Source organism: Trichosurus vulpecula, chromosome 1, assembly GCF_011100635.1.
Source record: "Trichosurus vulpecula isolate mTriVul1 chromosome 1, mTriVul1.pri, whole genome shotgun sequence".
In the NCBI taxonomy this organism is placed as follows: Eukaryota; Metazoa; Chordata; class Mammalia; order Diprotodontia; family Phalangeridae; genus Trichosurus; species Trichosurus vulpecula.
Genome location: NC_050573.1, coordinates 343,869,861 through 343,896,432, shown reverse-complemented (window position 1 = coordinate 343,896,432; position 26,572 = coordinate 343,869,861). Strand labels below are relative to the sequence as shown.

Here is a 26,572-nt window from a genome sequence, read left to right as displayed (position 1 = left end):
CTTCATGTGCTGGGGATATCTTCCTCTACCTACATATCCTAACTACACAGATTCCTGTGTGTGTTCTTGCATGTGTTATATCTGCGTATCTTCTCTTTCTTCAGACAGCATGGGTATTTGGGGAAAAGTGTCACCTAGGTTTAGGAAGGAAATTTTAACTATAGCTTTTTTAAAGCCATGTTATTTCATTAAAGTACCTTAGCTTTGAATGGATTATATTCTCTGGCAGATTAGTAAAAGTAAACAGATTAGCAGAAATTCATGACCTCTAGTTTTGAAGATTTATGCCACAGAACTGAGCATCCTGAACCTGTGATAAATTTGTCTGGGAGACCCACATATTAATTAGGGGGTGCCCCCAGGTGCTACAATGGTTAATAAGCTCCACTGCATTTCTGATATTCTATGATTCTGTTGAGTCTCTCACTAATCCTACATACTTTTTCAGTAACTGGAAAACAATTTACTAAGGAAAAATTTGTTACTCAAGAGATGGGTCAATCAAAAAGTATTTATGGAGTACCTACTATAAGATACCAGAAACTGATTTGGGGAAAGGTGGTGTTAAATTAATGTACCTTTTCTTTCTGCCTTTTGTGTTTACATAAAATTACTTTTTAAATATCTAGGCACAATATATTATACTGGAAACATAAAGGATAAACAGGTATTTCTCTCTAGTCACATATTTTTCAATTAAACTTCACTGTTGTATACTATTGAATGGATGATCTGTTGATCTGAGTTCAGTATATGTGGCTTTATCTAAATGAGAAAATATTTTCAGAAGTTAGTGGGTTCCCTTAAATAACACCACCAAAAAAACAGTCATCAGTCCTCAAAAACTTGATATATGTAGATGTTCTGGGCAGTCTCTGTAGGGAAAAAACAATAAACAAAACAAAAAACCTGAGAGCATTATTTTCTTTCTTCATTCTATACCATCTGAGCTTTACCTATGAATGAGAGTGTGAAAATCCATTTTGGGGGAGAAGGAAGAATCTCGGGAGCTAATAAATCACACCTGGTTCCTCGACCAGTTTTGAAACATAGAACAGATGTACTACAAATACAGTATCAAAGCCTATTACCTAACAGTAACAGACATCCTTGGAAAGCCAAGGGGCTTTAACCACTTCCTTTCTCACTCTTGAATTAAAAGAGTCCAGCCAGGCACTTTTGACATATGGATGCCCATATGCTCTATCACTCTGTGGGTATGCTTTGATTCACTACCTGCCAGATTTCAAGTCTTTCTCCAGAGACAATAGAAATCAGGACAATCTACAGTTACAATACAAATTTACATCAATGTTAAATAGCTGCCACTTTGTCTAAGAAAGCTGAGGGTGTCAGAGTGTATATATTATACCTTATATCAATTTGGCAAAAAATTTTCCAACTGACACACAGTTTTACTATAATATTGATATTCCTAAGATACAAAAAATAAGAAGCTTTAAAACAAATATTTACATACTCATGGATACACAGAGAACAAAATAACAAATGCAAGCACTGATAGGTCATCAATCCAAAACTTTGTAGCAAGCACCAATTTTCTAAGGGCAAGGCATTGCACTATGTAACCCAGTTACAATATATGTTTCTGTTGCTGGAAAAGAAGTGGTGACTCATTAGGGAAATAACTAAACAAACGAAACAGAACAAAAACTATGGCATGCAAACATAACAGAATATTATTGTGTGAATGAGAAACATGGGATTCGTATGCACTGATGGAGACTGAAATATAAATAACCAGAACACACACACACACAATGGCAAACCCTTGTTTCAACAATCTGGCTAGCAGCTGCTGTGGGGGTGTAAAACCAACAACAACCAGCTCACAGAAGGATCTGCTCTACTAAGGAAAGCAACATTAAGGGGTTAACAACCTTACTTTAATCCAACATACAAATGTCATTCACTTAGTTCAGGGGAAAAAGCCAGCACCCTGAACTTCAGAGCAAATACAGACAGAAATTACAGAGACAATATAAACAGACCAAATCACAATACACAGGTACCAGAGAAACACCAACATCTGGCTTTTCCAAAGGCGGGGGGGGGGGGGGGGGGCGCTGCTTCAACGGCTACCCAGAGTCTCGTCACCAACACTCTTTCAATGAGTGTGCTCCCAAAGGCAAAAAGCCAATCTCTGATCTTATATGCAAGTCTCGGGGTCAAAGGGCGTCACAACCATGAGACTCAAACTCCTGAGAATTAGGCCTTCCCTTGACATAAGCAGGTCATCAAAGACTCCCTATTCATTCAAAGATTCCTTAGTGCTGAGAAGCACTCCAAAACAAAGACAACAAAAAGTCCACTTTGCTTGTCATTACATTTGAAAGGCATGACTCATCAAAAGTACTTGATTACCTCAGCATTCCAAAAGAGAAAATGGTAAAAAAAAGTCCCACCTTAATTACCATAACAGTCATTTTTAAAGTGATGAGAAGTCAGTTATATGAAATCCAAAAATAGACTGTTACTTTATATTTAGAAGCCTGAGATATATGGATATGCGTCTCTGAATATACACACACGTATATATGTGTATGTGAGTATATTGTGTATGTGTGTAGGGGTGTGTGTGTGTGTGTGTGTGTGTGTGTGTATTTACCTGACCATCTAAATCTTTTTACATTCTTACTATGGCACTGTTTATATTCTGATGCTTTGTAGTTATTTGAGCCCTGACTAGTAAAGTGTTGCCAATTTTTTATGTTTATGTTGCAAAATCTCAGTGGATCATAAGCTTCCTGAAGGCAGAGGTTTAATCCTTTTTTTCCTTCAAATGTATGTTTTCCTCTTTCTGTTCTTTTCTCTCCAACCTAGTCCCCCTCCCGCCCCGCCCTTTCCTCTCAATAATATCTACCACAGTGCTCTTCTATGCATTATCCTCAACAAATGCTACAGGCCAGCTGATTGATTATATTTGAATCTGTGCTGGCCTCCTCAATTCCTTTTCTTTATGTAAACTGTAACATTTCTGAGCAGGAAGGGTATCTTAGCGATTTAGTCCAATACCCTCATTTACAAATGAAAACACTGAAGACCAGAGAATCAGAAAGTTCTCAGACATTTCACCTCTACCTTAGTTTCATCATCTGTTAAATGGGGATAATAGGAATCCTATCTCACAGCCCTTTGCAAATCCTGAAACACTACATAAATGTTTGCATTTACCACCAAATGTTACTTAAAGTGACCATACTGTGTTATTAATTATATTCTATCAGTTTTTTCTTAGCAATGTAAACAGAGTTCCAACTTACATTATTTTAAATGGTGACATCTTTGGTATGAAAATGATGAGAATTGTGGGAAATGTGCACTGCATTTTAGAGTTTGTGACAGAGAAGGAGAAAACCTGGAATAACATGATACTCATCATCAAAGTGGAACGGAAAGAATATATAGGATTCCACAGACTAAAATTCTACAGAAGTCAGTTAAGTAGAAATATGCAAATCTCAGGAATGAAATTCTAAAGAGACAATTCCATTTTCAGAGTTGTCCTTTGCATGTTTACCAAATGGACTGACACTCTCCTTGAGTATGGACATGAAAATGGAGAATAGTTTTCTAGACGGAGACATCACAGTTTTGTACAAGAAAACAAACACTATTAAATGACATATTTCACAAATCTGTAATTATATAGACTACAGGTAACCTGCATGAGGCAACATGGTACAGTGAAAGGCAATTTCCTCTGGAGTCAGAAGATCTGGGTTCAAATCTCATTTTATTAACTGTGTGACCCTGGCCAAGTCAAGAAGACAGGAATTAGACTAGGTGACCTCTGAGATCTCCAGGTCTGTGATCTATGAGAAGGAAAAGGTACAGTCGTCTAAACAGGCTAGTGTTCATGTGCAAGGCACTCAACAATTAACTTAGATTTTAATTTCCTTTTTTTTTCCATCTAAGATTTTTAAAAGACAATCTAGAAGATGGGAAGAAGAAGCCGTTAACAGAGGATGAAAGTAAAAGTGCAGCATGGGAAAGGAGAGAAAGAATAAGCATTTATGTAGTGCCTACTATATGCCAGGCACCATGCTGAGTGCTTTACAATTGTCTCATCTGATCCTCACAACCACCCTTTGAGGCAGGTGACATTATTATTACCATTGTTGTTCAGTTATTTTAATTATGTCCAACTCTTTATGACCCCTTGTGGGTTTTTTTGGGCAAAACTATCCTTCTCCGGCATATTTTACAGATGAAGAAAATGAGGCAAACAGAAGTTAAATGACTTGCCCAGGATCACACAGCTACTAAGTGTCTGCGGTCAACTCTGAACGCAGGTTTTCCTCACTCCACACACAGCACTCTAAGCACTGTGCCAGTCAGCCGCCTCACCTGGGAGTCAAGATGACCCGGCTTTAAGTCTTGCCTCCAGTGTGCTATTGTGTGACCATAGACGAGTCACTTAGTTTCTCAGTGTGTACAGACAACTTTTTAAGAATAAAAATTACAGATGAATTAACAATCAGCATTGTTAGAAGTTTCTACGCCAGAAGCTCCTTACAAAACAAAACAAAAATGGCAGATTAATAGATCAGGGCAGTTTATCTACATTTTAACAAAGTATTGCACAAAATTTTTTTATGCTGCTATTCTAGATGGAATGTGTGGAAGTGTGGAAGTATTTGCAAACCTTATACAAGCTAAGTTATTATTATGTGATAGCACAATTGGATAGGTTAGGAAATGGTTAAATCACCAGATCCAAAGAATCACTGATGATTCAACGTCAATAATAGCTGGTAGCATTTATATAGTGTGTTTAAGATTGCCAACAGCTTAACGCTTTTATCTTATTTGAGCCTCACCACAATCCTGTGAAATAGCTGCTTTTATTGTCCTCATTTTACAGATAAGGCAACTGAGGATGAAAGATGTGCCCAGGGTCACATACCTAGTAAGTGTCTGCAGCAGGATTTGAACTCAGGTCTTTCTGACTCCCAAGTCCAATACTCTACTCATAACCACACAGCTGTCTAGATGCAATATCAACTTAGAAGGATTCTTTAGGGATGCCCAAGAGATATCTGCTGTTTGGCATTTTTATCCATGACTTAGATAAAGACATGGGTAGCGTGCTTGTCAATTTTGTACACAGCACATTAGCTAACATGCTGGACAGCAGTCAAAATTAGAAAACATTTTAGCAGACTAAAACATTGGCCCAAATCTAGTAAGATTATATTTATCCTTATTAAATTTCAAATCCCTGAGTTTAAAAAAAAATCAACTTCACAAATCAAGGCATAACTAGAGAACAGTTCATCTGAAAAAGATGTAGGGGGCATCTAGGTGGCGCAGTGAGTAGAGCACCGTCCCTGGAGTCAGGATATGAGTTCAAATCTGGCCTCAGACACTTGACACATGTACTAGCTGTGTGACCTTGGACAAGTCACTTAACCCCAATTGCTCTGCCTTCCCCCTCCAAAAAAAAAATGTAGAGCGGAACACAAACTTAATATGAGCCAACACTGTGATGTGGCTGCCAAGCAAGGCAACAAAATCACATGCTGCATTAAGAGAAACTGTGTACAAAGTAGAGAGTTCATAGTATGGCCGCACTCTGCTCTGGTCAGACCACAGATGGACACGGAGTTCAGTTCCATGTGTCAATACATACTTCCGTCATGGCCAAGACAGGATATGAACTTGGGTTTTATGATTTTATGTCCAGGAGCTTCTTTGATCACACCTGCCTTTTGAGCTTTATTGTTCATGAATCCCCTTTTTATACTCTAGAGTACAGCCAAATTGGCCTTCTGGCTGTCGTTTCTCACACAGAGATCCACCCTGATGCCTTCTCATAGACAGTCCCCCATTCCTAGAATCTACTTCCTTCTCACCTCTGCTGCCTGGAATCCCTCATTTCCTTTAAAGCTCAGCTCCAACATTACATTCTAAAACATGCCTCGACTGATTCCTGCAGTCCCTCTTACTCATCCCCTCAATTACCTTGTACTTATTTTGTATATTCTTTCATAGTTACAGGTAGTCTTTGCCAATAGAATATAAAGTTCTTGAGGGGAAGGATGTTCATTTTTATCTTTCTGTGCCTGGTACAGAGCAGATGCCTAATAAATGCTTGCTGAATGAATACATATAGTATTTTCCTGAAGGTAAGCACATGGCAAGAATTATGCTCCTTTACAAAGGGAGGAAACTGAAGCACTAGAAGGAAGCTCTCTAAAGTTCATTCAGCATCTAAATTCAGACCAGAGCACATCTGCCAAAGAATCACCTAGTGCAGGGGTCTCCAAGCTCGGCAGCTTCTGCATGTGGGCAAGCTGACACCACTACTTTCTCCTGAACACCAGCAGGAAAAATTCCTGGGGAATTAACAGCTCATCTCCATGCTACCAAATGCAAAGGGTACATCCATTTTAAAAGACTAATGGCACATCACTGCACATGTATAACCTATATAAAGCTACTTACCCATCTTAGGGAGTGGGGAGGATAGAAATGGAGGGAGAAAATTTGGAACTCAAAATTTTATAAAAAATGAATGTCTAAAAATTGTCTTTACATATAATTGGAAAAAATAAAGTATTTTTAAAAAGGCTAATGGCTCCTGATTCAGTACCTATAAACATGTTCCTTGGTAGACAGGATGATGACTGTAACCAAGACTGCTCCACACCACAGTTTAATGAAATGGATGACACAGTCTACATCTTCAAGGTGAAATTTCTGGGCATACAGGCTAAGAAGACCAAGCTGATTTGTCAGTACTTACTGTCATAGTTGTGTTAAAACTAGTATTTGGTTTTATTTTGTTTTGTTTTCAGAATAAACTGTAACCAAGAGCACTGCTAAAATCACTGTTTATGCACCAACTTTCATCTAAATGTCGCTTCAGTTTTTCAGGCTTCTAGTTCATATTACCATGAAGCGTATCCAATAATAGAACACACTGCCGCTACTGCCGAGTTAAAAGTCTAGCAACGCTTTACCGTGCTATGAGAAAAAAAGTCAGATGTTGATGGTGCCTTTAAACTTTTAACTGCAAACATCAGTCAACTTTGCATCATATGAATCCTAGGATTGTGTGCCCTTAATTTAAGTAGTTTTTAAAATAAAATTTAAACAGAAAGCCCACCCATGACACAGTTTCTCTGATAACAAAAGGTTTTGAAAATGATTGATTCTACTTTCTAGAATTCAAAATCCCAGTGGTAATTAAAGCTGTTCATCTTCATAAGTGCGCTGCACTACCGGGCAGCTGTAAATGGTTGCAATTGCCAATCACAACCGCAACTACAGACACTTGTTTTGATTTTTTTAAAGAAAAAAAAACCCAAACAAACAAACCTACAAAGACATGCAAAAAGAATTGCTCTGTATTTTCATGAGGATGACTTCTGTGTGGCTTTCTGAGTTTAAAGAATGAAAAACATACATGCAAAAAATGGCACCATCGATGTTTAAGGCAGTAGATTCCTACATTTTCATAGCACTTTCAGATGCAAACTTAATACTCTCCTCTTGACTGAAGTCAGGGAAGAAGTAGTGCAGAGTCCTATTTTTTTTTAACCAAAGACCATATGATTTTTGAGATGTCTCTAACACGTGATAGGAAAAAGGTATTTTCTTATCACCATTTGTTATGTCCACTTCACAAATATCTCTGAAATGTATGCCAAATGTTACTGACCAGCAGGGAAGAAGAAGGATGACTTTAGGGTGAAAGGTTGGTTGGTCCAAATAACCCACTAATACCTTGAGATTTCTCACATTCCTATTACTAAAATTCATTAACTGTTTGCCTTCTTTTTAATTATAGTCATTTTATGGTTCCTTTTCCCTTGGAAAAAACTGGGCAGGGGTGGATATTTGTCACCCTTTCTGAAGTCAGGAGAGCTCAGACAAGCAGAGTGGATAATTTCTCAGGGTTTAGGTGGAGTCCCTGGAACAAAGGCAAATAGCACAGCTAATAACTGCCTTACTAAGTCTCGCTGAGTCAGCCTAAAAGGCTCACCCTCAAGGCATTACTCCTTCTTGGTTACTGGTTGGTAAGGCACTGCCCCTCCCCACTCTGCAGTGGAATTACAGGCAAGGCCGCTGGGACTAGCAGAGGGATAGCGGTACAGGCAGGGCCTAAACACTACAAGTATAGTCTGTGGAGCTGTAGAATACAGATCTAAATTTTGTAATCCAAATTAACATTTAAAGCCCCTCTGCAGTTGAAAGAATATTGGACTTTCAGGACTGGCATTTAAATCCAGCTCTGTTATTTAAATCCAGCACCATGATGTACTACCACTAAGAAAACCAAAAGCCATCCAAATTATGGTGTTGGAGAGGAAGGATTGCTTCATGCCTTTCTGAGAAGACATTATTTACGGGGAGGGAAAGTATTCTTTGAATGTAAGTTTAAAATAATTTATTTTGTTTAGAGGTTTCTTAACCTTGGGATTCATGAAATTGTTTTCTTAAAAAAAAAATGATAATTGTATTTCAATATAACCTCAGCAACTAGGTAGTGAAGTGGATACAGTACTGGGCTTGGAATCATGAAGGCTTATGTTCATGAGTTCAAATCCAGCCTCAGACACTTACTAGCTGTGTGACCCTAGGTAAGTCACTTAACCCTGTTTGCCTCAGTTTCCTCCTCTATAAAATAAACTGGAGAAGAAAGTGGCAAACCACTCCATATCTTTGCTAAGACAACCCCAAATGGGGTCATGAAATGACATGACTGAAAACAACTAAATAATAATAAAATTTGAATACAATTAATTTCCTTTGTAATCCTTTGCACTTAAAAACATTCTTCTAAGAACAGGTCCACAGGCTTCACCACTCTGTCCAGTGAGTCCATGACAAAGGAATCATCACCATTCTACTTAGTAAGATCAACGAGATTGAATGCTACAAGGAGGACAAGAAGAAACAAGACAAAGAATGATTTATAAAAATTTTATAAACTCATATAGAAGTAGACTTGGAATTTCGATAACTGGAGATCTTGGGGGAGAAAACAGATACAGTGGTCTGTGTGGCAGAATTAAAAAGAACAGGTCATTAATGCCTGAGTCAATGGTGAGGAAGAGAGAGTGAAGACAGCTTTTGGTGAGGTGAAAGTTAGCAATAAAAGGAAGAAATGAAATTAGATGGTGGCTTAGGGTAGCAAGGTTAAAGGTTTTTGTAAGTTACTTTATTTGTAGAGAAAGAGCCAAAGGATATAGAGAGATTAAAGATGATTTAAAAAAAAAAAAACCAAACTAGGGTATGATAGGAGTAAAGTTCTAGAGAAAACAGGTGGGAATAGGTTTGAAGATTTAACTAGAAGGAAAGAATGAGTAAAGATTTCAGAAATATCTGTGATACAGAATAAGGGTCAATGAGTGAGGTCACTATAGATGGCTTTTATCTTCGAAGACGGAAGGCCTTCTGCTAAAAATTCAAAAGGTTAGAACGAGGTAAGTGGGATTTGAGACTTTGAGAAGCACGAAAAAATGGAATGATGAATCAGTACAATGCCTGGTGGAATCAATAAGAGAAGAAAAAAGGGAATGGGACATGGGGATGGCTTTTAGGTTATCCCAACACTAAATCTGGGCCAAAACAAAAGATAAAAGTAGTTGAGTGATTCATCCCCCTGTTCCCCAATGCCACTTGTCCTGGCATCTTATTCTACACTTTAAGATCCTATATTGTGTAAGCCTGCTATCTACATGCTGCTGGTTTTAATCAGGGTAAGGCCCTGATAATGGGTTCCTGGACAGCCTGATTCTCCTCATATCGTTAAGAGATCCAGAAAGACTCCCAGAACACTGGGTGCACCTTTCCGTGAAGGATTTAAGTGAAGGCAAAGACAAAGGAGGACATGGATGGTCTGTGATCTGAATTGCTAGTATGAGTAGTACACTGATGAGATAACAGATACATGAAATAAAGGCCTGACTCAACCCAGTAGATAGATGTTGTTATAAAAGATAAAGACCTGGCTGCAAGGGACAAAAACAATCTAATCTCGTTATTAGCTCCATGGCACTTCATTCTGGAGAGACCAAATCTCCAAGATGATAAAGATGCTAAAATCTACAGAGCTGGGGTATTCCATTCTCCCCTAGCAATCTTTCATCCACTGTATTATTTATTTAAATTGTTCACCTTACATAAATCTTGCATTTCTCATAAAAATCAATAGGAAGAAAGTAAGTGGGTTGCTGCTTTCTTTCTTTTTTTTAAGTGTGCCAATAAATTATCATCTTTCAGTCCCCACAAACTCTATTAGACTAAAAAAAAAAAGGCACATGTAACTTATTCTACTTAAAATGACACCAAAATGCAGTTGGTCTAGTAACATTCCAAGATCTTTTGCTGGCAAAATATTTTAATGTAACTAATCACAGAAGAGTCTTTATGAAGACTCCATGTTTCCAATTCTGGTTGGAGTTTATCTCATTAAGGAAAATTTTAGCGGAGTGGACATTGGCTTCATGTTCTGAAGCACAATTTTGTGAAACCTGATATCTGCTACAGTACTCTCATGAAATAGATGTTTTCCTACAAAACAAGACAACTTTACGATACTTTCACCTTAATGATCTCACAGTTTAAAACTAAGAAAAATATGCAACCCTGTCATGCTTCCAAATTTAATAGGCAACTCCTAAGTTCTTTCTCTTTCAATTGTGCTTTCTGTAAAAAATAAGTAAACTGGGTAATACATATGAGTTGCTAGCAATGACAGTTTTCATAGCCGCTAGAATCACTTAGGAGCTATCGTATTTCTTGAAGCCCCTGATTTTAACCTTTTCTTCTCTGACTCAAGTATTCTGGAGATTAAAACTGTGAGTGATAGCTCTCAAAAAGGTAAGATGAGCAAGACTTGGTGAAATGGAAGGGCTGGAGACTAAGTTGGGTGAAAAGAAAATTGATATCTATAAGAATAATTGAGAATATATGCTATTTCTCTTTTGAATTACTGGGAACAAAAATTTCACACGACTGATTAGGAAAGAAAAAATACACTGTATAAAGTCCCTCCTCTACATAAATAGCCAGTGTTATCTATGGTGTTGGGGTTAAGAAAGACAGCAGGTATTAATATTTAACCAGATAGAAGCTATCCATGAAATGCTTACTATTCATAAAGATTCTCACCTGGTACTTTCCCATTCTTGATCATCCTTATCTTTCTCTTCTTTGGCATCTCCACTATGAGGGTGTTTCTGCACAATTCTCATTCCACCAGCTTTTACTTAAATAAAAAGAGAGAAAAAGCTTAATTAATATGGGAAAGGGATAAAACTGAGGAATGTCTCAGGATGAGAGAAAATTTCCTGGTGAACTTTCAAGTGACAAATGGCTACATGTAGATGGATTAAATAAGTGACAATCATTAACTACAGAAGGCTAGAAGGAAGCAGGACATGGTAGTGTATTAAATCACTCTTTCCTTCACTTAGTCCACTTTGATCCATTTCATTTTAATTCGCCTGGATTCTCTTCCAAGGTCTTCTCTTACCAAACATTTTTAGTATCAACAGAAACTATATTGTAAACAGCTCGGGCAAAGTAATCACTCTTTCCAATTTTGTACTTCCAGTATCCCACAGCTCACTTTTCTATACTGCTTTACATTTTAAAACTGCATTCCTCCCAACAACCCTATGAGATGATGTACAAAGAATTAATATCCCTATTTGACGGATAAGGAAACTGAAACTCAGAGAGGATTTGTGACTTGCCTAAATATTTCTCATACTGTGCCATATGCTTACTGGATAGTCAGGATTTGGCAACAGCGAGAACACAGCATAGTTATTGTAGGCAAGAATTTCACTACTATCATCATGCTCTTTAAACAATCAAGGGCTTATTATGGCTCTTAATTACCTATGTATAAAATGTTAATTTCTCATAGTACCTTTCCCTCTGAGACTCTTCCATATATTTTTTATGTATCTTAAATGTACCTAAGTTATTTACAAGTTGTCTCTCCCATTAGAATGTGAGCGTCTTGAAAGAACTGTCTTTCTTTGAATGCCCTGAGCTTAAATGTCAGGAATGTAAAAAGCACTTAATAAATGTTTATTGACTGGATGACATAATTATCTAACATGGTTGTTCTTTCCCTAAAACTTGTCCATTAACATCTGTAAGAAGAGTCTTAACTCTCCTACCTCAGGAGATTTTATGGGATACTTTACCTAGAGGTGTCCCTAGCTCATATTGAACTATATTATTATTCTCTCCACTCCCCCCCTCCCCAAGTTGGTGGTTGTTTCATGTGTGAACATGTTGCCTAACTGATTATACAGCAAGCTTCATAATGTATCAACAATTCAATTTTATTCAAGTCAATAAACATTAAGTATCTATATGAATTCCATGCCCTCTAGGATTTTTGGCTTTCTATATATATGGACACAGAAAAAAAGATAACTTGAGGAGGAAGAGTGTACAACTAGAGGGATCAGAGAAGGCTTCATGAAGGAGGCTGCACCTGGGCTGAATGTTTTCAGATAATCAAATACAATTTTTGTTGTTGTTATTCAGTCATTTCAGTTGTGTCCGACTCTTCGAGACCCCATTTGGGGTTCTCTTAGCAAAGATACTGGAGTGGTTTGCCATTTCCTTCTTCAGTTCACTTTACAGATGAGGAAACTGAGACAAACAAGGTTAAATAACTTGCCCAGGGTCACACTGCTAGTAATTGTCTGAGGCTGGATTTGAACTTAGGAAGATGAGTCTTCCTGACTCCAGGCCCAGCACTCTATCCACTGTGCCACCTAGCTGGCCTTGATAAATAATATAGCTAGCATTTATATAATACGTTAAGATTGACAAACAGGTTATGGAGAATATTGTCTTTAAAAGAATGCACAAAAGGGAGAAGCGTAAGATGACACTGGAAAGGTAGGCTGCAGCCAGACTGTGAAGGGTAATTTTCATTGGTAAGGAAATGGAATTTTCTACAATATTAAAAGAATACTCCACATGCTTCAGTGTGAGAACATTACCTTTCACACATGTGAGAATGTTACCTTCCATATTTCCTGTCCTTTTGGGAAGACTATTTTGGTAGCAGTTGTAAGCTCCTTGAAAGTAAGGTCTGTGCCATATTTATTTCAGCCCCACAATCTAATGATGCCTTACATGTACCATGCATTTAATAAATGTTTGTGGATATGGCTGTAAAGATTTGGGCAATAGGTAAAACTGTAGAGACATATTTCATTGAACAATTTCTCTTTGAAATACATGATTTTCCCATTATAAAATGGAATCTGAAATCTAATAACAACACATATTTGTTGTTTATATATATAACCCTTATAACCCTTTACATTAAGAGTTTCCAAGTATGCAATGGCTAGCTACAAACCCCCATACAGAAGGGTAAAAATGTTTAAACTCTGCTGACTAGTAAAGTCATCTAAAGTGAAAAAGAACCTTCTTCATCTCTCACTGTACAACTCCAAACTACTGTTTGTTTGGAGAGGCCCACCAAAGCCATCCAGCATTACTAGCTCAATGAACTAAGTTTACAAACGATTAACATTAACGCTTCACATTAAGCTTGTTGATTGATGTAGATATAAAGAGTGGCGATAAGACCAATAAAGACCTGAACGTGAAACAGATTACATTTTATTTAACTTACTGCCCCCAAATTATGATAGCTTATTTTTTCTAGAACAACTTTATCATTTTAACTGTACAATAATAACGGATAGCCAGTAGTACTTTTATAATGAAGTCCAAAAGGTATTCCTAATTCATTAGGCTCCCTCTGAAATATATTTCATTTGTGAAAACGTAACAGGAACAATATCAACAATAGCAAATACTGACTGACTGATGTCATTAATTGGTTTTAGGGAAATGGGGCATTACCAGGAATAATACAGGGCAGCTGTTAGGAAACACTGTATAGCTATGAGATACATCTTTTAAGTGGTCAACATTTAGATACAGAAAGGGAGTCAGGGACACTAAACCATACATAAGGATCCCTGAAGGCTACATATTGACTTAGAACAACACCTTAACCTTATCTATGTTCTACTGCATTTTCACTTATTTTCTAAAATATTTCTCAATAACATTTTGTTCTGGTTTGGACCTTACTCAGGAGTGTGGCTGCCTGGTCTAGTGTTTAACAACTCTGATTTAGACTCTGTGAGCTTAAGTTAGGTTTTTACAGAGAGTAAAATCAACTCCCCACAACTTCCCCACCTCAGAAGCTTAAGTTTCTTCCTAATAGATAAGGCAAGCTCTGTTTGGGGAATATTTAGAGGGTTTTAAAGAAGATGGAATGGAGGTACCTGAATGGGGTTCTTCAAACTTGTCAGGGTTTACTATACAACTCTATAATACCTTTCCCCAATGGGTCTGGCAGCCTTCCCACAAGGGGAATTAAGTAACAAGCACTCAGAAATATAGAGGGAGGGTAAAGGTAGAGGGGAAAGCTCTAGTAGTTATTAGTTGTCCCATTCTTATGTTGCCCCTTGTGATTCAATGATGTCTTATTAGGCTGAACCAGCAACTGTTTTCTGACTGGGTTAAGTATTAAAGGCTTTCCTAAAGGTTTCTTTCCACCAATCAGAGTGTGGAAGGGATTTGCACCTCTGAGAATAAGCAGCTGTTACAGTGAGGTTTTGGTTATTACATATTAATTATGTTATTATGAAAAAAATGTTTGTATTGGGAAACCTGATGTAACAGAAGCCTACTTTTGAAAAAAATTAGTAATCTTAGAAAACCAATTCTCAGCTTTTGTTCTTTGAAAAATGAGTGGTATGCACAAGAAAAATTCCTTTATAAGTATGAGGTTTTTTTTTTCTCCCAAAATTTCTATTTAATATTCTTTTCCATTTTTTTTCTGGCATATGCTCTCTAACTGTACTTCCAGTCCCATTAGCTACTTATAATTTTCAAGATTACAAGCGGAGTTCTGGGGAGATGCACGCACTGAACACCATTTCCTATTCCCCTTCCTCTCTCCAACCCTCCCCTGCACCGGATCCAGAATTAACCTGTAACAGAGTCTTTTAAAGTGAAGACAAAAACAATCTGGCAGATAAATCTAAGACTGATTATTCCCTAATGGAAGGAAGTAGCAGTGATAATAATAAAAGCAATGCATACTTGACTTTGGAGTTTACATCTGAACATAAGGTATCTCATGCTTGGTTTCAAGAGCTTGGAGAGCTCAGAGAATTTCAAACAAAAAAGGTACACCAAAGCTTGGCTGATGAGATCTGATACTGTATACTGAGCCTCCCTACTTAAAACTTCTCCTACTCCCCACTCCTGCCAGAAAGACACCAACATCTCAGACTTGTGAAAGCAATGGCTTAGAAATAGTTTGTTTAGTGTAGATATTCCCTAGGTTAGAGGAGAGTATTGCAATTAAAAGGCCTTCTGCTGTACTAGAGGAGTGTAAGAAGAAATGGTAAACTGAGTCAACACAAAGCATTTATCATCCACTACACTCCAAAATGGGAATAAGTGGGGTACAACAAACTCCAGTGGCTTCATTGCTAAGAAAATATTACTTTGTACTTTGTAAAGTCCTACACAAGCTAGCCCTAACCTTTCTCTTTGGCCTCATTGGACATTTCTCCCATTCCCATCCTCTATGATCTAATCAACCCGACCTTCTTTCTTTTCCTCAAATTCTAACTCACATTTTTGTGGTTTTTTGTTTGTTTGTTTTTTTCATTGGCTGTCCTCCATGCCCAAGAAATACTTTCTCCTTTTTAGCTGCCTCAGAGAATCTCTCCCTTTAAGAAGCAGCTCAGTTAACATCTTTTGCATGAAGCCTTCCCTGATCCCCCTAACTGCTGGCGCCCTTCACACTCTAGTTTATAAGAGGTTCTTAGAGAGGATTCAGAAAATAATCCTGTAAGTCAGAAAGAAAATTATTTTAAAGAAGAAATAATGTCAAGAAATAGACAAATGGGAAGATAAGAAAACAGCCAAGAAAGAAAAGGAGAATAAGTGACATTTACATAGCACATTAATATTTGCAAAGCACTTTTACATACACTTTTCACTCAAATCTAGCTTATAATAAAACCTATATTCAACTTCTAGTTATACTTTAGGTGATAATGTATAATTTGGAGGATAACATAAGAAAGATAGCCAGGCACAGTGGATACCATGCTGGTCTTGGAATCAGGAAGACTGATTCAAATTCCACCTGTGACACTTACTAGCTGTACGAACATGGGTAAATTAGTTGACCCTGTCAAAATCTCAGTTCCCTCATTTATAAAACTGGGGTAGTGAGGGTTGGACTGAGTTCTAAGGTTCTTTCTAGCTCAAAATTTATAATCCTATGAAAGTTCTGAAGTTAAAAGAAAAAGATAAAGCATTATTGGAATTAAAAGAAATGTTCAAAAATATCCTTCCACAATAACAACTTATTTTAAATATGGTCATATTGTATAATTAGTTTGTGTATATCCACTTCTTTCCAAAAGGTCATATTTTAAGGTGATGAATATATTAGGATTAATATGGATTTTTTTTATATTGGAGGATGTGAGGATTTTTTTGGTAACAAAGATAAAATTAATGTTTTAACTTCTATTTCAATTAAGTAAATTTACCTGAAACTAGCACAATACATTGCTTAGCACAGTGGATAGAATGCTTAGAGTTAAGAAAACCTGAGTTTTAATCCTGCTTCTGAAGCTTACTATGGAAACCTAGGTTCATTTACCTTGTCATAGACAGGTTGGTGAAAGGGTAACTCATTCTGAAGCTATCACAGATTCTTGCTTATTTTCTATAGAAATTTAAACACAGAGAAAATAATTTTTCCTTTGTGAAATTATCAAGTATCTAATTAATAAGCATCAGAATACTTTACTATTATTAAACCGTCATAATTTTGCGGGAAAATGCAGTGTGGATTTCCCCCAATTTTTACCTTATTTACTATAACATTCTTCCCCTTCAGCCCCCAATTTTCCTAACTCCAACCAAGGTTCAAAATACATTAAAAAAAAGAATCAAAATTAGTAACACTCCACCTTGTCATTAATTAGATTTAGAGTAACTTTAGCAACATATGGCTCTGGCTCCAAAGGGAAATGGAGGGGAACTGGGCCAATCAAATGTATTTAACAATGAGATTCTATCCACATCACTGACACAAGCATACAAAGACTGGCAGGAATGAGTAATAGTACAGCTCATAATTATGTCCTCTTTTCTGCAGCAGAACACCATTACTGCTGTTAGATGAAACAGAACCTCACTAATTCTCACTTTGCTAATCTGTATGTGCAATAACTCTCATAAAACAAGCAGTCTCACCCCATTTCTCTGCAAATATTTAGTAGCAGAGAGCAGTAGTGAGGTCTCAAATCATTAAGACTTGATTATTTTTACAAAGGACTGCGAACTGCAGCACATTTGCTAGTACATTATGAAGCATCATCCATCATTCATAAATAACAATACTTTGTATTTACACAGCACCTTTCTCCCAAGCATTTCAAAATGCTTTACTAACTGCCTCATTAATCTCAAATCTTAGAAAGAAAGGTTTGGCAAGTGGTGCTATTTCTCTTTTAGGGACTGCTGGGGTGCCAAGAGGTTAAAACACTTGGGTCCAGTCACTCTTAGTTATTCATAAGCAGAAATGCATCTGAACAATAATCTTAGCAAGACATACTGCTCATTTTGCTAAGCTTTTTTCTTTATCCTCTCTCTCAAATGTTAGATAACCGTTAGCCCACCAAATCAACTAAGTTTCAGCCAATAATTAATATAAATTAGGATGAGTTCATAGATTTGGAAGACATGGTAGAATGAAAACAGCAGTTGATTCGGAATCAGAGGACAATGGTTTGAATCTCAGCTCTGTCTCCTGCTACTTGTGCAAAGTTGGGCAAGGTATTTGACCTCTCTGGGCCTCAATTTCCTCATCTGTAAAAAGATTAGATGATGTCTAAGATCTCTTCCAGTCCTAAAACTGATTCTATGCGTTAGTGAAATAAAAACTAGGTATGACATGAAAGAGGCCATGGGTGAAAAGACCTAGAAAAAAGTACATCCATTATGAAGAGCCTATGACAGTGCAATACACAGTCTAAAAATGGGTTCTCTGCCTGCCTGATGAAGAGATATTTGATTTTGGTCAAATACAATACAATACACAATATGTACAATACACATAATTGCATGTGAAAAAATGCATTTTCCTGATTTCTGCCCAACTTCTAGATATGATGGCTTTAAAAAAAAGTTATCTAGAGAAGTGATCCAGTTTTCCCAAACCAGTAGATTAAGAGAATGTATTACATAAATTAATTGATAAGGAGGGTAGGAAAAGGTCTAGAAACATGATTCTATTTGGTTTTCTGAAAGTAAATTCTCATTACGAGAAAGACATATTCCATTTTGAATCAAATGATAACCACAAATGCTGTTTTTGACATGAATCCCAAGGGGATTACAACAGAGACAAAGCTTGACTTCAGATAGCTGATTATATCAAACAATGTGCGATCCTTTCTCAGTATTAAGCACATGGAAAAAGGAGTGGACCATGGCCTTGGTAGGCACAGTGCCACACCAAGTGGCACAAGGAACAGAGTGCTGAACTTAGAGTCAGGAAGATCTGAATTTAAATCCTTCTTCAGCCACTATACTAGTTGGGTGACCTTAGGCAAGCTACTCCTCTATCGCGGTCTCCTAAGCTGTAAAATGGGGATAATAATAGTATCTACTTCACAGAGTTGTTGTAAGGCACTAATGAGATGACTAACAAGATGAAGCAAACCTCAAGGCACTATATAAATGTGAGTTGTTAATACTTAGTAATAATATTATTAAGAGTTCACATTTGTATAGCACTATAATAATAACTCATTAATAATGAGAGTTAGCATTTATATAGTATTTTAAGGTTTGTGAAGTGCTTTTACAAATATTATTTCATTTTACACAATGGGAATTGGGATGAGAAACAAACCACCAGATTTCCTGGGTTGGGCATTTAGAAACCTCTATTTGGCTATTCTCACACAAAAGTGATAAAATATTTACATTTTTAGCACCTAAAATTGCCTCATGCCACTACTGTGTAAGTCAAATACTATTCCAACAAAACATTTTGTATGATTGGAAAAAAAAGATTTTAAAGTTGAGACAGTGAGACAGTGATTACTTATTTCAAGAAAGAGTTGATAAAATGAATCTAATGCAAGAAATTAAGGATGATTAATTAAGGACACAAGCTTTTTTGTATCATGGCTTTATTTAGCAGCCCCATGAAGCCTATTGACCCTTTCTCAGAAATAATATTTTTAAATGCATAAAATAAAATGCATAGGATTACAAAGGATCCAATTATATTATGTACATTTATCAGAATATTTAAAAAACAAATTCACAGAACCCAGATTAAGAGCTCCTCCCTTAAGATATGTTCTGGTAGGCCTTGACCTGTTTTGAAGTACAGTAGCAAGTGCACATGGAGAAAATTAAGTACAATTTTAGTTATTCAATCAGGATTAACACTCAACATATATAAATTCTACTACATATAATTTTAAGAATCACTAAGGAATCAAATATTTAATACTTTCCTGCCCTATTGAACCTGATGTTACAGGATTAAAAAAAATAGCCAGTGTACTGTATAAAAGCTACAAAAATGAAGTTCAATGGAAGGTATCATTAAGGTAGAGATATTAACAATTTTTGAGACTTGGAGAGTGTTTTTATATAGGGCCATTTGTCTTTAGTCAAGGATAGCAAAAGAGATTTTAATCAGAGGAGATAAAATATGTGCGGGTATTTCCAATCCAACAAGCATTCACTAAATACCTATTATGCTCAAGTCACTATGGCCTTCAAGGAGCTTACACTGTTTTCCATACCGCACTTTTTTTGGGGGTGGGGGGGGGCAGGGCAATTGGGGTTAAGTGACTTGCCCAAGGTCACACAGCTAGTACACGTGTCAAGTGTCTGAGGTCGCATTTGAACTCAGGTCCTCCTGACTCCAGGGCCGGTGCTCTACTCACTGCGCCACCTAGCTGCCCCCATACCACACTCTTAACAGTGGGAATTATGAAACATTTGAATATGTGGCTATGGGATTTCTGGGGCCTTCTTAGGACATCCCTGAAGGAAAATTAGGAGATAGGCAAAATTTGGCTTGATGACAGGGGGACTTCCAACTAGATGACTTCTCAATATTCTTTCTACTCTGGTGGTTTTTTTAACAGCTATTATTCTTAGAAGATGGCTTATGAACCAGAGACAGGATTAACTTTGAATATATGTAAATTCTGCTATACATGTCACACCCCTATTCAATAAACTTCAGTGGCTCCTTATTGCCTCTAAAAGCAAATACAAAATGCTGTTTGGTGTGGATATACACATACACACATACATACACACACACACACACACACACACACACACACACACACACACACAGTCTCTGCGCATTCTTGTTGCCTTCTAGACAACACAGACATCTCACACTCAACTTGTTAAAACAACTCATTAGCTTTTTCCTCAAACCCTCTCCTCCCTTTCTTCTGAATTTCCCTAATTCTGCTAAGGGTACTACCATCTTCCTAGGCTCATATTCTTGTTGTCACCCCAAATTTCTCATTCTCATACACCCCACACCTCCAAGCCTATGCCTAATCTTGTGGTTTCTACCTTTATAACATCTCTTGCAGAAGTCCCTTTTTTCTCTCCACTCACAGCCACGAGCCTCACTAAGGCCCTCATCACCTACTTCCCAGAATACTGAAATAGCCTTCTAATTGATCTTTCTGATTCAAATCTCTTTCTACTTTAATCTACCCTCCACTCAGATGCCAAAGTGATTTTCTAAAACATAGGCCTGTCCATGTCAGCCTCCTACTCAATAAACTCTAGTGACACTCTTACCTCCAGGATCAAATATATTGGCATTTAAAGTTCTTCACAACTTAGGTCCAACCTCTCCAATCTTCTTACTTTAGTCCCCTTTGGGTAATCTATGATCTGGTTACACTATCCTTGCTACTCTTTGCAAATGACATGCCACCTTCATATGTATGTCTTTCCACTGTCTTCCACCTTAGTTTCTCCTGGTTTCCTTCAAGACTCAGCTCAAATCCTACCTTCTACAGGAAGTCTTTCCAAGTCCCCTCAGTCACTGTATCTCTCCTTTTCAAATTAACTTCCATTTTCTCTGCAGATGTCTTGTATGTGCCTATCTACATATTTTCTCTCCCATTAGAATGTGAGTTCCCTGAGAATAGGACCAACCATTTAAAACTTTCTTTGTGTCTCCAGCACATGGCATATAATGTAATATGATATAACATAATACATATGATATAATGCTGACTTTTGTAAACTACTAGTTCTAGCCTTACATGATCATAAATCTAGAGCTAGAATAGATTTCAGAAGCCATCTAATCTAGAGTTTCTTAACCTGGGGTCCATGAAGCTATTGCTTTAAAATTTTGTTAACTGTATTTGAATATAACTGATTTCCTTTGTAATCATAAGTCTATTTTATACCTTTAAGACCATTATTCTGAGAAAAGGTCCATAGGCCTCAGTAGATGCCACAGGTGTCTATGACACAAAAAAGATTAAGAACCCCTGATCTAATCCCACCATTTATTTTAAAGATGAGGAAGCTAAAACTCAGGTCTGCTGACTTTCCCAAGTTCCCAGAGGCAGCAAACTTCAGAAGTAGGATTTGAACTCAGGTCCTCTGACTGGACCTTCTTCCAATCTATCAAGTTGCCTCTTCCTCTTTCATGTACCATCCCATCATAGCCTAATGATAAAAATATTTCTGCAGTCCAAAGAACTGCAACCCAGTCCTGTCACTGATGCTCATTAAATGTGTGATCCTAGAAAAGTCAACCTCTCTGAGTCTTAGTGAAGAATGAGAAGAAAAATTATACATATGTGTGTATATTTTTTTTACACATACTAGGTGTGTATCTATGATTAGTCCAATTTTCTGAACTCTAGTTACCTTGTCTGTTAAATAAGGAATGTTGAATTAAATCATCTGTATTGTCTCTCCCAATTCTAACAATTAGGGAGAAAGAAAGTTGTGTATCAACCAGTAAACACGTAAGATGGTGAAAACCAAATGGCATAAAATACATGAAAGTACTGTGAAAATTGTAAAGCTCTCCACAAAATAAAGAATGATGAGAAGTGAAAGTGAAGATAATGAAAACTAAACCACCTCCTTCTCATATTCTTGGCTTTATATTGTTAATGCGTGGATAAAAAAAAAAACCCAACAGCTCATCAATATGAATATTCAGATATTCAGCATTGTATAGTAGGACAAAGCATCCATTTGATTCTACAGAATGTCAAGTAGAAAGACAGAGGTTAAATCTATGTGGGGCCAGTTATATCTATATGATGTTATGACCACATTGGATGGATGATATATATATATGTGTACACACACACACACATATACACATATGTGTGTCTGTGTATATGTATACACACACACACATACACACATATGTGTGTCTGTGTATATGTATACACACACACTAAATTGAATAACCCACCAGATATATAATAGGTTAATTCTCCATAGGGCTTTGATCATTTTCTCACTTTACTGGGTCATACACAGCCTTCTTCTCCCATAAATGTTAGAATTGGAAGGGACAATACAGATGATTTAATTCAACATTTCTTATTTAATAGACAAAGAAACTGGAGTTAAGAGAGCTGGACTGACTAGCCACAGGTACACACCTAGTTAATGGCAGTCAGGAACAGACCCAGGTCTCCCATTTCCTACTTTAATAAACATACTGCTGTACAACACTGCTTCTCTTCTTCTTAACAATTTATTCTCTCATTTTATGCATGAATCACTGTTCATTTTGCAATTCTCAAAGGCGTTTATTTTATAAATCAAAAAAGAAAAATGAGAACATTCTGAAGTTTTTCCTTAGGGATCAATATTTCTAACTTAAATCACAAGGAATTCCATTATAACACAAGTTCTTTTTAATATAACTCTGTTATATGTTTTCGGCAGTGTCATGGGTCAAACTATGTAAAAGCCTGATAGAACACAGCTAATTTGTAAATGGAATCTTGCCATGTAACACCAGCATTATAGGACATTCATACTTTATAGAAGTCAAGAAACCTTACCCATTTAGATCTTAACTATTTTCTGCACTTCAAGGTTCAATAAGAAAGTCCACAAAAGAAGCATATAGTGAGGAACATCTTAAAAATTAGTTCATCCTATAAGTTCCCAAAGCCTACCTCTTGTTGAAATTTAAATATTTCCTCATGACACTTAAAAAGATACTTTAAAATAGAAGATAGACGTTTCTCACCAGCAATAGTTAAGTTTTTTTTCGTATACAGAAGCCTCAGTTTCAACTTTGGAAAAAAACCTATCAATCTCAGGAAAGGGGTATATTTAAGGAATTCTTCTTAATACAGAAGAGGAGTCAAAGTGCACTTCTTCAGCCAACCAATTAAGGGCTAAAAACATAATTCCACTGAGATTACCTGAAATTACTTCAGGGGAGGAAAAAAAAAAAAAGGAACAATATATGCCAGAGAACGTAGGCAGGCCCTGTTCCTTTAATATTCTAAGTTGTTCTAAGTTTCTTTTACATCCAGTTAGCACAGCCAATTAACACATTAAGGATGAAACATTAAATGACAATGGTTCCTGCTGTCCTGTCCGCTTCTTCCACAACCAAGCCTTAAATGGAGAATGCTTTCTTCACACTTAGAACCTCAAGAGGTATAACTCAAAAGGATGACAGAAATAACTGTCAAGACAATGTTGAAATGGTAAAACAAAACAAAACAAAAAAAAACTCTGCACAAAAAGGGGGAAGAACTAAGGTTGGAAATGTGTGTCTTCTATTTCTCACCTAACTTAAAATTGTCTATATTTAGATTTACACTTCATTATTTTAAAAAGTGCCTTTATCACAAATCAGAACTTAGATTTTGCTTTGCAGTGCCCTTGTTGAAAAACAATGGGAAATTTAGAGGATCTGAGAAATTAAGAGTAAAATGTCATTTTGAGAGAGACACGATTAGAAATACTTTACTTCTGATTTAGCAAGGCATTGTCAGCCTCAGATTTGTCTTAATCAGGTCACTGGCCAAAATTAACGCTCAAATAATTTTACAACCCTAATCCCCGCTCCCTACCCCCCCACTCCAACCCAACAACCCTAACATATGGTGATTCCAGATAAGCATCCAGCACAGAAAAGGTCTTTTAAAAGGACTCTGATTGTAACTGTCTAGATGACCTTAATTAGCATACCACTCCAATAAGTCTACCAAAACTTAACGCAGGAATTCTTAACCTTCTTTTGTGTCATGGATCTCTTTGACAATCTGGAGAAGCCTGTGGACCTCTTCTCAAAAGAATATTTTTAAATGCATAAAACAAAACAAACAGGATTACAAGGGGTGCTAATTATATTGAAATACAAAGATAAAAATAGTTTTATAAACAGGTTTGGTGAGCCCGGGTTGCAGACCCAGTCAAGGAATATTCCTCCCCAGGGCTACCCTTAAGCTCGGATCGACCAATGGATTGTCCCTGGAAGCTCCTCCACGGATGGAGGGAACCACGAGGCCGGTGGGTCGGTTTCAAACACCATCACAATAGTGCTTTGTGTTTCCTAAGTGGTGTGTTAGGTGTGAATGCCAATGCCACTACAGGCACACTTCATTAATGACCTGTCAGTCACAGACAAGTGCCAAGCCCTCCAGCAAGGGGAGGACCCGCCCCTCCTCCAACGCTCAGGGCCCGGGGTCTCCAGGCCAGTCCCGGCCGTCGCGGCCTCCAGGGCCCGGGGCGGGGGCGCGAGGCAAGGAGTCGTGCCCCCCCCCCCCTCGCGGCCCCTCCCTAGGCTGGGCTGGCAGGGGCGAACCCAGCCAGAAGAGGCCCCGGCCCCACCTCGGGCCGGCTGCCCTGCACACCTCTTCCTCCCCGGGGCAGCCTGTGGCGGAGCGGGGGGAAACGTGGGGTGTGAATTACCGCCACGCGGGCACGTGGGCAGCTCCGGCGGGCGGCGCCTCGGGCCCGCGGGAGTCTCGCCCAGGCCTGCGCCCACTGCCCTGCTGGGAAATACCCTCGGTCCTCCTCCTAACTCCTCTGGGCTTGGCGGGGGTCAGAGGAGGGGGCGGAATAAGGGATCAGGGGTGGGGGGGGGGAAATGAATCAATACCCGCAGGAGGGTGTCCAGCTCTAGTCTCTACTTTCTCGTCAGTAGGCGAAGACATTGTGGGCACTGACTCGCTCTCTCCTTTTTTGTCTCGGTTCAAGGGACCTGGGAGCTGGCGACCGGCTGCGCGCGCCCGTCGCTAAAAGAGCCCGAGCGCGTCGTCGCGTTGCAACAGCTGGAGCAGCCGCAGGCTGGGCAGGGAGGCACGCCCCCTCCCTTCCCCCACCCCACTACCGGGATGGGCGGGGCGAGGAACTCTGCCCCCCCCCCCCCGCCTCCCCCGCTGGCCCTCCCCACTTGTCAACGTGGCTTCTCCGTGGCCCTGGCACCCTCGAACCACCCACCCGCTGCCCCGGTCTGGACGTGCGCGGTGACGTCACAGCGTTCTAGAATTCCCCGTGTCGCCCCGTTCTAAGGGCTCAGCTCGCGGCTTGCCACGTTCTGCGGGCTCGCGGGGGAAAGGGAGGAAAAAAAAAAAAACCCTTCCTTAGTTTTGCAACCCAAAGTGAACCCAGACGACTGAGCATGCCCGGGCTGACAAGAGAGCCGCGTAGCTGCGGCTTTTTCGCTTTCTATGCACAGCACACATTCATTTTAAAGGAGGAGAGTAGAGATGAAGCCGAAGGCCTGGAGGGGAGAACACTTGGTCGAGTGCTGTTTAGGGAACTAAAATGGGAAAGAACTTGGCGGGGGAGGGGTTGGGCGTGGTGCCAGGGCATTAGTCCACTAGTGTCTCCTAGACAACAAAAAGGTTCTCGAATGGGTTCATTCCAAACAAATGTCCAGGTAACTTTCTCGGCAGGCGCCTGAAATATACCCTGAGGTCACAGTGAGGACCAAAGAAGTCAATTCAGTAAGCATTTATTAAGCTCCTACCACGTGCCAGGCATTGTGTTAAAGCCCTAAAGCTACAAAGTGGCAAAAGACAGTTCCTGCCCTCAGGGAGCTTACGCTCTGAGCAGAACCGGGACCAAGTCGGCTATTTTATCTCGGCCACACCGCTTCTGCCGGGGAGCCACCTGTTTAAGGGAAATGGGAGTCTTAGTGGGGCATCTCGGGGACTGGGTTGGGGAAAAGACTGATTTATAACAAAATGGGAGATAAGCGGAGGGGAGATGGCGGTTTTCGGAATTTCAAAGATGTATACCTGTGGAACAGTTCTCATTAAGGCACAAATGAAACTGCACCTGTGTAGCCCGGGGCTCTGAGAAGTCTGATGTTTCGTAATGCAACAGATTCCCCTTTTCCTATTCATCTCAATTTTTACTCTCTTCAAATAAGATTCCTCTGTAGAACACTTTGCTGTCTGCAGGCTGCTACTAAAATCCTTAG

General features: G+C 38.5%; 1 protein-coding gene across 1 annotated transcript in view; it reads right to left on the bottom strand.

The window, feature by feature from the left end:
* Nucleotides 1-25,628, bottom strand: part of LOC118833838 (death associated protein) — a 71,520-nt gene extending 45,892 nt beyond the window's left edge. Inside the window, exons 1-2 of the mRNA XM_036741250.1 lie at nucleotides 25,244-25,628; nucleotides 11,149-11,245 (exon numbers count right to left, since the gene is read on the bottom strand). Of these exons, the coding sequence (XP_036597145.1) occupies nucleotides 11,149-11,245; nucleotides 25,244-25,298 (152 nt within the window). The 5' untranslated portion in view covers nucleotides 25,299-25,628. The remainder of the gene's footprint in view (nucleotides 1-11,148; nucleotides 11,246-25,243) is intronic.
* Between the last annotated feature and the right edge of the window lie 944 nt (nucleotides 25,629-26,572).